At 41.8% G+C, this 13,119-nt stretch overlaps 2 protein-coding genes across 2 annotated transcripts; one reads left to right on the top strand and one right to left on the bottom strand.

The window, feature by feature from the left end:
- The first annotated feature begins 2,763 nt into the window (after positions 1 to 2,763).
- Positions 2,764 to 5,935, top strand: LOC147617500 (uncharacterized). The gene is made up of 4 exons (XM_086775449.1): positions 2,764 to 3,701; positions 3,787 to 4,030; positions 4,703 to 5,500; positions 5,573 to 5,935. The coding sequence occupies exons 1-4, from the start codon at positions 3,070 to 3,072 to the stop codon at positions 5,933 to 5,935; spliced, it is 2,037 nt and encodes a 678-aa protein (XP_086631575.1). The 5' UTR covers positions 2,764 to 3,069.
- Positions 5,936 to 9,748: 3,813 nt separating this feature from the next.
- LOC147617499 (uncharacterized) lies at positions 9,749 to 11,497 on the bottom strand. Its single transcript, XM_086775415.1, has 2 exons — positions 11,060 to 11,497; positions 9,749 to 10,959 (listed from the first exon to the last, which is right to left on the bottom strand). The coding sequence occupies exons 1-2, from the start codon at positions 11,373 to 11,375 to the stop codon at positions 10,100 to 10,102; spliced, it is 1,176 nt and encodes a 391-aa protein (XP_086631541.1). The 5' UTR covers positions 11,376 to 11,497; the 3' UTR covers positions 9,749 to 10,099.
- Between the last annotated feature and the right edge of the window lie 1,622 nt (positions 11,498 to 13,119).

The raw sequence follows: 13,119 nt of genomic DNA, 5'->3' as shown, positions 1-13,119 counted from the left end.
CTTGAAACATTTGACAAAGGGTATTTGCCACAGACAAGAACGTCCTTTCCTCAGGTTTTCTATCTATTTGGAGGTATTTGTCATCTCCAATGCTGGACAGACCCTTCATCTTCATTGAGATGCTGAACAATGATGGCAAGGCAGTAGTCCTGCCACAAATTGAATAGAGCCTGTATGTCTGACAAGAGGACATAATGTTTGTCCTTAATCAGAAATGAGGGTAAAATTGACAAGGGCACATCCCCAACATCCTCATCCGCATGCTGGCACGTGTCCTACTCTCAATAGGAATGATGGTGTCACAGGCGAAGAGCCTAGATGCCAACATTATGGGCCTCCCTCCTCTCCTCCTCCCAATCAATATCATCCTCTATTTTCAGAGCTTCCTGAGATCCATCTTGGAGAAGACCACCTTCACCTTGAGGTCCAGGCAAATCCTCGGAGTTCTCATCCAGTTTTGCAGAAGGAGGTAGATAATGAATTCCTTATAAAAGTGAACGAAGCTGCTTTTTCTCTTGTGGAGTGGGCATTTGCGCTCCTCGTGAAGAGCACTCGATGACAACCTACTAAGAAGGCGTCTAAGATTTTGTACGACTTCCTTTGTCCGCTCTTCAGGAGGTCAAGGGCATGAACGAACGGAACACCTTCAAACTCCACTTGACTAGCAAAAGTAACATTTGTGAACTCAAGGTGTTGAGTAGCAAGCTGGGAATCAAGGGACCTCAGCACATCTACAAGAACAAACTCGGCGTTGAACATTTTAGAATCTCTAACTGGCGATGGTGTTGTTTGACTTTGTAGATAAAGTCAAACAGCCTGACTTCAGGTCTCAGCAAATAGTTTCATCTTTCTCCTCCACAACTATGAAATTGCTAGGGCCAGCCTATATTCATCCAAAAACCAACAGAAGAAAACAAGCCATCAATGAGCAACAAAGTCAAACAATGTGACAAATTTATTGGCAAACAGCGACAGAACATAAACGACCATAACAATGTTAAGGAAGCGAGTCATACGTGAAGGAATATCTCTCATCGTGTTGTAATGGTCGTTTTTTCAAGTAACTACATAACCCTCAATGACTACTAAAAGCAAGATATGCCAACGCTACAACTTAGAATGACCACCAAAACGTGACGATGGCCATCCTTATAGGAATATTAGTAGAAAACTACTCGAAGCTTAAGCAAACAAGAACATGACAAAAAGCTGAGCGTAGTAGAGATTCTCTTAAAAAAATGACAAAACAACATGATGGGAGTTCATCTTAATGGGAGTTCATCTTAATGGAAAGAATATGCCTCCTCACGTTGTTATGGTTATTTTGGGGTAATATGCATAATTCAATCTAAACAAAGAGAAATATGAGGAAATTGGAAGGAAAAATACATAAAAGGATAAGAGTTACCTCCATAATGGATGACAAGGAAGGATTCAGGGTTTGACGAAGGTGCACTGAAGGACTCAGACAAAGACGAAGGGCATGTGACGAGGAAACAACAAAAAAGGAATGAGAGTGGGAACGTTGGATAGGCTCGGGTAAAGGGCTTGAAGACCGATACTTTTTCTACGTGGTCCAAAACTAACAAAAAGTGTATGATATGATTGATGTGGTGCATTCAATGCCAATCAATGCTATATTTAAATTTACATGCTGTCACTTTCGTCATCGTGGGCCTCTCGACCATTGATGCTTTTGTGTCTTCATCGTCGTCTTCGTCTTCTTCTTCATGACACTGTTGCTTTCATCTCGGTGTCTTGGTCTTCGACCTTATGACTATGTCATTCCTTGGCTGATTCCACAACCTAGCACAGGTACTACAATGATGTGCAATGGGTTTTTGGTTGATTCCATAGTTTTTGGATTTCTCTATCAGTATTCGTTCTACTTGGGTCGCCTTCGGATTTCTGTGTCATTTTCGTGTTTCTATGAGATACGACCTTTACATTGTATCCACCAAAACGACCACAACAATACGTTGGGAGGTCATCCCACTAGCAATTATACTCTGTATCGCGCTATTGTTGTGGTCTTTTTGGGGTGTGAAGGTATGTTTTGCTTGAATGAAGATATTTGAATGCAAAATCTTATGTTTCGGTAAATGACCACAACAATGCAATATAGACCAATCTTGGTCAAAGGATAACCCCCATCATGTTGTTGTGGTCGTTTCTTGTTTTCATGTATTATGTTCTATCTATGAAAACTACCACAATAACACGAGGGCATTAGGGGAAGGTTGAGGTCTATGGGGGCCCTTTAAGCTGCCATATTATGTTTTTAAGTACTTTTGCTTAAGGACTCTAAGCATACTTTGACTAGGCCTGACAAGGGGATCTTTATGCATTCATTATTTGAATTTCTATTTTTTCAAATATATATTTGCTTGAGCTAAAATGGGGGTAACTTTTTGGTTTCCCCAAATTCAAAATGGCTGGAAAGCCTTCCCTCCTCTCTTCCCTCCACGTTTAGCTCCCCCCCCACTTTCTCTCTCTACATTCTCTCTCTAAGACGCCCTCGTTTCTCTACCACTCTCTCTCTTCCCCTTTCTCACATTTGGGTGTGCCATGGCTCTGCATCTCTGATTAGTAAGCTTCCATAACCTCTGAACTTCCAAATGCAGATATCTCACACTCTCTCATCCTCCATGCCTCATCTTTTTATCATTTTCTGCTCTCTCTCTCTCTCTCTCTCTCTCTCTCTCTCTCTCTCTCTCATGTCTTTCCCCCATTGAAGTGCAGAAAATCCCTCTGTCAACCTCCATAGCTTCAAAGCTTACCATTTTCCATTCTTGCATTGTTTACCATACATATCCCCTACTTCTGTCTGCAATCTACATCTCTCTCTCTCTCTCTCTACTGCATTATGCTGCAAAACCTCAATCTACCATTTTCTATGCCTCTTGCCATCTTCCTTGTCCTTTCTCCTATTACCTAATCAGAAGATCTATGACCTTCTAATATTTTTTACAGCAAAACTTCATTGCACTCTCCTCAGAATACCCTATCCTCACTCTTGCATTGTGTTCTACTAGAAGGTCTTTTCAGCATTGCCTAACCCTAAAGAAAATGCCACTTGAAGATATATCTAACAGAGCCCCAAAGTTCAGGTTACATGTAGATTTGGCTGCTGAGTATGCTACAATCCGCAGCACAAAATCAAGTGGTGTGACCGATGTGCCATTGGGTACTCTTCGATCACAAGGGCGAAAATGTATTGACCTCTGGACGAATGGATTCATATACCCTATTGACCCGCTCACCAATGCTCCACCTCATTTTGTTAATATCACTACATTTCTTAGTTATGTAGGTGATGGAGCTAATGGTCTATTTGGCTACTGTAGGAGGCTTTCTTTTGTTGCAGCTCAGGAATCGCATTCAAGACTGCATTTCCGAGGCTTATGGCTTGAGTTGCAGAAGCAACACAAGAAGGACATTGATAGGCTTGAAGAAGTGGTGAACAACTTGAAAACTCAGAATCAGGAGCTCCAGCAGAACAACTTTTTGCTTAAGCAGGCCTTTGATAATGAACGGGACAAGGTGAATGCAGCCAAACAGGATGCACGAAACAAGCAACGACATCTTGCAAGCCTGAAGAAGCTTCCAGTAGGCTTTCGACAACGGAAAAGAAAGCGTCAGTCCCTAGAAACCTTGGCAATCCTAAGTGGAGCAAGAAAACGACGTGTACGAGCAACAAGGTAACTTCTATTCTTGCCATTGTTTTGCAGGCCTTTCTGTATTGTGAAACATATTGATGTTATTTTGTATTTATGTTCCATGTAGAGATATTGCTGGGGATATGATGGGATATGAAGGTGGTGCTGAGGAATGTAGAGCAGGCATATTGAAACATGTTGTTAAGTTATCAGACATATATAAGCTGCTAGAAGATCCCACATGCAAAATATCTAAGCAAATCCGAAACAGAATTTCTGGAGAGCTGCAAAATATGGTAAGCCCCATACAGATTATGGATGCATGTGATAGTGCTGGTGTCAGTAGGAAGGGATATGAAGCCATCTACAGGGTGTTTACACTAGGTCATCGTGCTAAAGGTTTTCTTCGACCCATGCTACCAACTCCATACAGTGTAACCATGGCAAGAAAAAGTGCAAACTCAGAAATTGCGACCATGTTAGGTGGCTACCGTCATGTGGAGGATGCTCTGCCTGTATGTACTACAAAGGTATTTGAATACAACAAGTACAACAATGTCTTTATTGATTTAAGGACCCTTCAAAGAGCTATGATTTCTTATTATGGTCTAAGCATTGAGGAGTGCCAAGGTCAGGCTGTGTTTGTGTTAAAGCTTGATGAGTGTCAAATTGTAAAAGGACGAAAATTAGAAAGAGTCAGCCTAACACTTATGAATAGGGCTATGAAAGGAAATCTGGAACAGGATGATAATCTTCTTGACTGTAGTGCACAAGCCTCAAATTCCAACAAGGGAAGTCAATCTCAGGGAAAAGATTACTATGGAGTGCAATCAGAAAAGAATATATGGTGGTTGGCAGCATTTGAGCTTCCACAAGAGACGAATGATACATTGCGATGGTACCTTACCCGAACAGGCATCCCAAATGTCATATCATTGCAATCAAAAGGAGAAACTTTGCATGTGGAAGATGCAGGAACATTTACAGTTGAGTGGCACATGGCAGGTGATTTAAAGACATTGAAGTGTATGCTGGGATGCAAGCTAGGAGCAAATACTTTTTTTCCATGTATTTATTGCTGCCATTCAAAATCAGAGTATATTGATCGCGGCAAAGCTTCAGGCAAGGTTGCAGCCACCAAGACGACCAAATCTCATGCAAAGGGCAAGAAAAATGTACAACCAACTTCAATGAGTGCAACGCAAAACAAAGATCCAAAGAAACCTATGCAATGGGTTAATGGCATCATGAATTGTAATACCAATTGTCCGCCTAATCGTGATCAAGAAGATATCTCATGGAGCCCTATATTAGAGATTCCACTTTCCCGTGTTCATATTTGCACGCTTCATGCTAGGTTACGCATAATGGACAAATTACTGAAGTTACATATCAATTATGCATGGAATATGGAGCCTGAACATCTTCGCAACGAATGCATCAGTAAGCTGGAAGATGTCCTTTCAAGTGTGGGGCTTCATGGTGGTGCTGTAAAGCTGACTAAGGATACTAAAAAGTCAGGACCGGGTCAGGATAATCCAAACAAAATATGCATGGGTGGGTCCAAAGCAAGACACCTTCTCTCAAATTACGAGGGGTACAATAGTCACACAAAATATGAATTATGGAAGGCCATTTGTGAATGCACCACTTATCGTGGGAATAATGCAGAGCTTGGTCTCAAGCGGGCAAGGCTGTGGGAGTCACTTGACAAAATGATTCAATTGCTAGAAAAGGCTCCACTTGTTGCCGAGGAGATTGCAAACTTGAAGACTGCAATACATACATTTACTCAGCAAATGGTTGATGCATGGGGAGAAACACATATCACCCACTATATGGTATTTACCTTTCTATCTATTTACTGATATTAATCGCCAAATAGTAAAATTCTGATATGATCTTTGTTGCAGCACATTATATTTGCCCACGCACAGTTTTTTCTCGACGAATATGGTCCAATGGCAATTTGGAGCACCCAAGGAATGGAGCGCTCTCATTATCAAGCTAAGGCAGCATACTTTAAGAACACGCGACATGGTGGAGGTGGTAAGGAAAAAAGTAATGCCTTGCATGAGATGTTTAATTGGTTTTATCGCAGTTTGGGAGGTCGACGCCGACAGAAACCAAAAGGGCAGGTGTCATTACTACGAAGGGTTGTAAAAAATGTCAATCTGCAACGAGCAATTGCATGGCGAGCATCAAGTGCCGTGCATGGGATGCGTGAGTGGTTCGCTGCGCGGAGGCGTATGGGTCGAAAATGGGTTCCATATTAGAAAATTGTAACCTTTTTTAAGTTAGAGCTTTTTTTATTAATGTCGAGATTTTTTTTATTAATAAGTTATTTTTCAAAAACTATATAAACCTGTGAAAGTGAGTTTTAAAATTACATTTTCACGTTCATTCACTCGTGTAAGTCAATGGATGGCTAGAACTAAGCACACTGCACGCAAAACTGAGAACCCAAACGTACCGTCTGGTGCACACAACTTAATACACGCAGTAGCCGCGGCACAGGCATTTCAACAAGTGCAAAAACGTATCAAAAAGAAGCATACAAGCATGGACAGAGAGGTAGAGACCAGACAGGAAGATGTACAGCCGGATGTGTTCTCAGGACTGGACAATATTAAGGATGTCTCCAAGCAGCCTGGAGACACCGGCTCATTTAGAGCCACGCGTACACCATTCCCCTGACCTCTCTCAGAGGCTAAGCAGCAGGAGCGTGTGCTGGAAGAGCAACAACGCCAGATTGATGAGGAGGAGCATAGAAGAAGAGAGCAACAGCAAGCCCTATTCCCTCAGCAGCTACAAGAGGAGCTAAGGGTCGCATTTGAGGAAGACCAGGAAGCACTTCTGTGTATTGAGCAAGAGCAGTTTCAACAGGCTGCTGACTTCTATGAAGCAGAGGAAATAAGCCATCGTGAAGAGCAGGATAGGCTCTTAGCACAAACACTACATGAGGAACTTGAGAGGCGTCAGCCCCCATCTCCACCTAAAAAACAAAGAATAAAGATTCGTGTCAAGAGAAAGAAGGAACGTGCAAACAGGCAGCAAGAGGTGGAGATGGAAGATGAGGATCGACGACAAGTAGAGGAGCAAAGGGAGAGGGAAAGACTGGAGCAGGAGGAGCAAAGGGAGAGGGAAAGACTGGAGCAGGAGGTGCAAAGGGAGAGGGAAAGACGGGAACAAAGAATTCAAGAAGCACGCAGATTAAAACAAGAACAAGAAAAGAAGAAGGCAGAAGCAAGTAAGAGAAGACTAAATCTAGATCCAGCCGAGCAAGAAAGGCGAAAAAAATTTAGAAATGATAGACAACCATGGGAAGAGAGGTCGCATCCACCACCACCCCCCGTAGCCAACAAGAAGAGAAGATGGAAACCAGGGACCGTGGCTCTGCGAGAAATCAGAAAGTACCAAAAGAGCACAGACCCCATCATGGCGAAGGCCCCCTTTGCAAGAGTTGTAAAAGAAGTCATCGACAAGTACAGTGACAGGGTCACTCGGGTACAGAGTACGGCACTGGAGGCCCTCCAAGAGGCGTTAGAAACAATTTTGGTCTCTCTGTTTCAAGATTCGGTGCTGTGCCATGCTCACGCCAAAAGGGTGACCCTAAAGCCTGTTGACATGGCACTTGCACTACGTTTACGTCAGGATAAAGCGCTCCATAAGGAAGGCTTTATAGGATAGGATTAAGCTTTTAGGCGGCGGCCTTTGTGCCTTTTGTATTCTCGACATTGTAATACATTTTTTTGAATCTATAAGACATTGTCAATGACTCGTTAACCAACGTATTCATTTGTTTCAACTGTTATAAAAGCAGACATTTCATTTCTTGTACTGTTGTTTGAATGAGAGAAACTGTTGATCATGTATTAAGAGCCTTAGTTAAACAGGAACAAAATTTATATTACTGATAAGGTGATTGTGAAACATTATCTTGTTATACGTGGCATTGTTGTTGGCACTGAACAGAGGATCCTTACATAGTGCAGAAACAAAATTATATTGAATTTATTTTCGGTCCGAAAAAAAGGCTTAAAGCTCAATAAGGCCTTAGAAAAGCTCAGGGACAAAAAAAAAGTTATTTGGTGCTCAAAATCACCTGGTGAAGTCTGGCATTAGATAGAACATTTTTTATAAAAGCAACAGTTTTCTTTTTTTTTTATGGTTCTAGGCAGAGTAATCATCAAAATAAAGTGCACACAATGCATTTTTTTGTGAAAAAATGATCAAAAAAAGGGCTGTGCGCTACGGCGCGAATTTAAGCCTGCCCTGCATTTTGAAAGGCTGAAATTCGCGCCGTAGCGCACAGCCTTTTTTTTTTAATTTTTTGACTCTATCCAGGAGTATGTGCACTTTTTTGATGAAAAATATGCTTACAAATATCAAAAAACATAAAAAATTCTGATTTTTTAAAAATTGTTCAGATTTTGTACTGCCAGATTTCGGCTGGATGTTAAGTGACATTCAAAGAACAAATATTTGATCATTATCAATGAAATTTCTTACACATTCACATGCCTACCAAAAGTTTAGAGGGCACAGTGCTGACACATCAAATAAACAAGAGAAATGGTTCAGACTTCTTAGAAACATTACAATTAAAAAAGTATACATTTTGTATTGATTTCGTAGAAAGAAAATTACAAGTTCCTGAGAAGATTTCTGAGAGCTTCTTTAGCTTTGTCACTCTGTGTGGTTTTCTCACCTAGGCTATTAGCTATAATAATAGGATTGGTTACACCTTTGGAGATTGAAGTGGCACAGTGGCTTAGCACGTGGCCGGTGTAGTTGCCTGCAAATGTGTACATGGCTGCCTCCCTGCTAATAAGTATACATTTGTTTGCATTATTTGCTAGCCCATCTTCGGTGAGAACCCCACTTAGAGCTTTACACTTGATGAGCTCTGCTTGTGCCTCCTCAGAGTACTCTAAATGGATTACTCGAATAAATGATGGAGAGAGGCTAGGAAGGTAATGAATCAGGGAGGTGTCTCGTCCATCGGATTGCACACGAACTCCACCTCCACGTGCAGCAAACTTGTCAAAAATATAAGCTTTCTACAAGAGAAAAAAATCAGGTGTTAGTAATAACTCACTTATAAATATGAAGGCACAACTTTGATTTAAACCCACCTCAATGTCATCATCACATTGGCTAATGCGTGGGTTGCATATGTCTATACTGCTTCCACGCTGCTCAACTGATGTATCTACATGCAAGCGCTTATGTGGTTGAAATGCTTCTTGAGGGACACTTTCATACTCTGCTGCTACATTTTCTATAGCAACAAGAGCATTGGAAACAGTTTCCTCAATTGTACGTTCTGTATCATAACCTTGGAATGCTAGCGCTTTGGTAAGATCATGGTCATCAAAATCAATCTGTACACCTGCAGGCTGTTGCTCAAGTGTGTCTTCTTTGCAGAAACCAGACCCAATTGCTAATATGCTTAAGGCCTCATCCTCCCTTAACCCCAAGGATTTACAAATGTCATCAAGGAAAAGAAATTCCTTGTTATCCATGATGATGGGATTCAAAGTGATTACATCCAACTCAGGGATCTCTTCCACAATTTCATCCCCTTCGAGGTCACGATGAGGCTCTTCATCCTCAGTTGACCCTTGTTGGAGAAGCACCAAGGCCATGGACGCTTCAGCTTCTTCTGAGAAAACCTCTTCCACCTCGCCTTTGGATTCCTTCACAAGAGCTACTTCCTTTTTCACTGCCTTTCCCTTCTTTTTTTCTGTATCCCTGGCTTCTTGCAAAAACAGTGCTAACGTCATATCCCATGAAAGGAAGGTGGTGCCTACATTACCAACCTGCAATTCATAAACGGTGTCATCATCTTCGACCCTATAATTGCTAGATGTAAGCCCTTTCAAAAATCGGTTGAGCCTGAATCGTAACGACTTGTCACCATGGTACAGATGCCTGATTAAGTCCACTGGAACCCATTTAGTGGTGGATTCAGGCAATTGCACGACATATTGTGCCACTACATCATTCATGTACTGGACCTGCTCTTGAAAAGCCTCTGCATGAAGGTCTATAGTTTTTTGCATATCAATCACCCCCTCAAAAATGGCGATGTTCTCACCTGCACCTGCTGAGAGCCCAATTTTCTCAAGTTTTGCGCGTAGCGAGTTAGAGCTTGAAGCCATGGCGGGATATTGAAGGGAAATAGAAACTGCAAGATCTTAAGAATGAAATGAGCTTTATAGAGCAAAACCTATTCTTATAAAGCATTCCACTATAAAGTTTAATAAATTTATAGAACATACTTAAAAATTTTAAATTTAACAAAATTAAAATCCAAGTTGCAGTGAAATACAGAGGACATTGGGACTATGGTGCAATCAATAATTTTGTATTCAGAAGTACACCGCTACAAATTATCGCCCAAAATCACTCAAAATGTTACCTAAGTCTGCAACTTAACAGTCTTTCAAGCTAAGGACCCTAGGGGGCTCCAATGACACACAGAGTGTATGTTTCTCTGACCTTTGACGCATGGGTCGATTAGAAACAACAAACTTGAATTGGTTCCTTACATTAAAGGACATGACAATACGATCTCTCAACTGAGCAAAATTCCAATCATCATTAACTACCACTGTATGCTCCTCTCCTGGGTGAACTTCAATATGAAGTTCTACCTCCTCCCTAGCATAGAGATCAGAGTCCAAAGCCTCCCATTCACCATGCGAGCATTTCCACCTTCTAATAGGGTACACCATAGTTAGATTTTGCTTGCCTATCTGATACCTGCATCTTACCATTGACATTACCGCTGAGCACTTTATTACATCGCCCTTATGTTCTGCCACCTTGGTGGTCCAGTCGCCTTTTAGAAATGTATCTAGAGCTTCAAAGGCCCCATCTTTGCTTATCCACATTGTTGGGGTGCGATGGAACTTGCCTGCTTTGAAAATAGCAATAAACACATGTAAAGGCATGAAAAGAGATACACTTATCCTGTGGGATCCATATGCAGCCTTTAGGCTTGACTGAATGTCATGGAAAATCCTGCGCTGAAAGCTCTCCATTGTAGTGGGGTCTGGAATGGGCCATTCCGGGCTATTTAGTGCAGGAGGAGAAATTGGCTCAAGTGCTCCAAACCTTCCCCTCTGTGGCACAACATATGTTGCAGCAATGAAAAATACTCCTCTATTTGCAAGTTCGGAACTTGTTTCCCCAGCATACATAAGCCTACCTAGATCAACATGACATGCTTCGAAGGTCCCTGTAAAACATTCTAGAGGCTGCCATTCCACACATGTTGAAGGGAAAACATCTGCATACAATAGAATACATTGGAGTTCTTGATATTCACATAGTCTTCATGCAAGCATTTCTCCAAAGCAAAGAAACATTAAACAAGGACTGAAACTTACAGTTAGTTGGGAACCGTGGTGAGTTCTCATCTTCAAGATGTATTTGGCTTGAGGTGTAAACATGTTGCACCTTTGCAAGCCGCTTTCCATCCTTGTTGCAAACTTTGAATTCTAAGATCCTTCCTTTCCAGTGATGGCTTGTGGAAGCCATGTGCCTTCGAGGAACCTTGTGTGCACCCCTCAAACTGGGCTGCATTGTTATCCACATGAACCGCTTAAAAACGGTAGGAATCCAATAACCTTCATCATCCTGTACTGTGGAAATAGCCATGGACTCGATAGTGGATGATGGCCTGCGTACACACTGAAGAGCCATAGATGGCCCAAATGAAAAGAAAGTGAATGTTAAGAATATGGCAAAAAAGCAAATACCTGCTCAGAGACAGAGAGAGAGAGAGCTAGCTAAAGCTTCAAAGAAGTTTGCTGCAAATCCATACACACACACACAATACACACACACACACACACATGCACACACACACAGAAAGCTAAACCTTCAAAAGAAAGCAAATGAGAGATTGCATTAGGTGCCTGCATGCAGAGAGAGAGAGAGAGAGAGAGAGAGAGAGAGAGAGAGAGAGTCTGATAACAGAGCTTCCTCTAGAGAGAGAGAGAAGGGCTGATAACAGAGCTTCCTCTGAGTAGCTGGTAGCAAAGAGCTTTCCTCAAAAGAAAGCTAATGAGAGATTGCATTAGGTGCCTGCTTGCACACAGAGAGAGAGAGACCTAGAGATAGAGTCTGATAACAGAGCTTCCTCTAGAGAGAGAAAGAGGCTGATAACAGAGCTTTCTCTGAGTAGGTGGTAGCAAAGAGCTTTCCTCAAGTTGGGGATGAAGATAGGGCTGCAAGTGAGGGTGTAGTGAGTGGTAGATGGGGAAAGTGGGTTAGTCTAAAAGGGAGGAGAGAGAAACACGCCCCTACTTTTGGAGGGAAGAGGGAAGTGAGGGGGGGTAACTTTTTGAAACTTTTCCTTTAAAAAAATATTTAAAAAAAAGATATTGAAGATTTTCTTTGCTGGCAGATCTGAAAAAGGCAAGATTCCACCTTTGACCACAAGATTTAGGGTCTTAATCAACCCAACGTTTTTGTACACATGTATTTTTCCTATTGGCCTTCACACTAATCATCTCCTTAATCTCATGGCAGCTTAAAGGGCCCCCATAGACCTCAACCTTCCCCTAATGGGAGGGCATTCTACCAGCAAGTATGTGTCGTATCGCGTTGTTTTGGTTGTTTTTGTAGCAAAGAGAAATGCAAGAAGAGAAGTTCTTTTCATCCCCCAGAACTACGGCCACAACACAATGCTAGGTCATCCTTCCCGCCCCCAAGTATACCCAATATCGCGTAAGTTGTGGTCGTTTTGGGTGCAAAGGTATGTTTTGTTTGAATGAAGATATTTGAATGCAAAATCTTATGTTTCAGTAAATGACCACAACAACGCGATACAAATCAATCTTGGTCAGAGGATGACCTCCATCGCATTGTTGTGGTCGTTTTTGGTTTTCGTGTATTCGGTTATTCTATGTCATTTTCTCAATTTGCTCGTCATCATATTGTTATTGTTGCCATTTATAATAGGTTGTCTTGTGTTTTCATTGTTTCAGTTGTTATGGCTAGGGTAAAGTCCACGGCCCGTTGTAATCACCAAACGATCCTGGCATAGCGAGACGAATAGGAAAGGGCAAGAACATAGATATTATGAATCAAGCTTGGAGGACCCAAAAGAGGAATTGTGCCAACATGTTGAGAGAGGGTCGCAAGGTGCAAAAGCACATGTCCTTTGCCATACCAAGACTTCCCTTCCTCCAGAGGTTGGTCAGGGGTATCTATTTGGGCATTGCGAATCGATATTTGTGGCGGGTTCTACACCTGTGTCATCGATTTGATATGCAAATCATTTTCTTTTCATACCACGAGGAGTAAGTTGCTTAATTTCTTTGATTGCTACTATTCATGGTTTGGCCCTTGGGTTTGTTTTTCTTATACATAATTCTCACTCCATCCTTTTGCGGCTTGTAGTGCCCATTGGAGTTTAGTGATGTATCACCTACCAAACGAC

This window comes from Cibotium barometz, chromosome 36, assembly GCF_041138505.1.
Source record: "Cibotium barometz isolate CiBa-2024 chromosome 36, ASM4113850v1, whole genome shotgun sequence".
Taxonomy (NCBI): Eukaryota; Viridiplantae; Streptophyta; class Polypodiopsida; order Cyatheales; family Cibotiaceae; genus Cibotium; species Cibotium barometz.
Note: the sequence above shows the minus strand (reverse complement) of the source record. Positions and strands in the feature narration are given on the sequence as shown.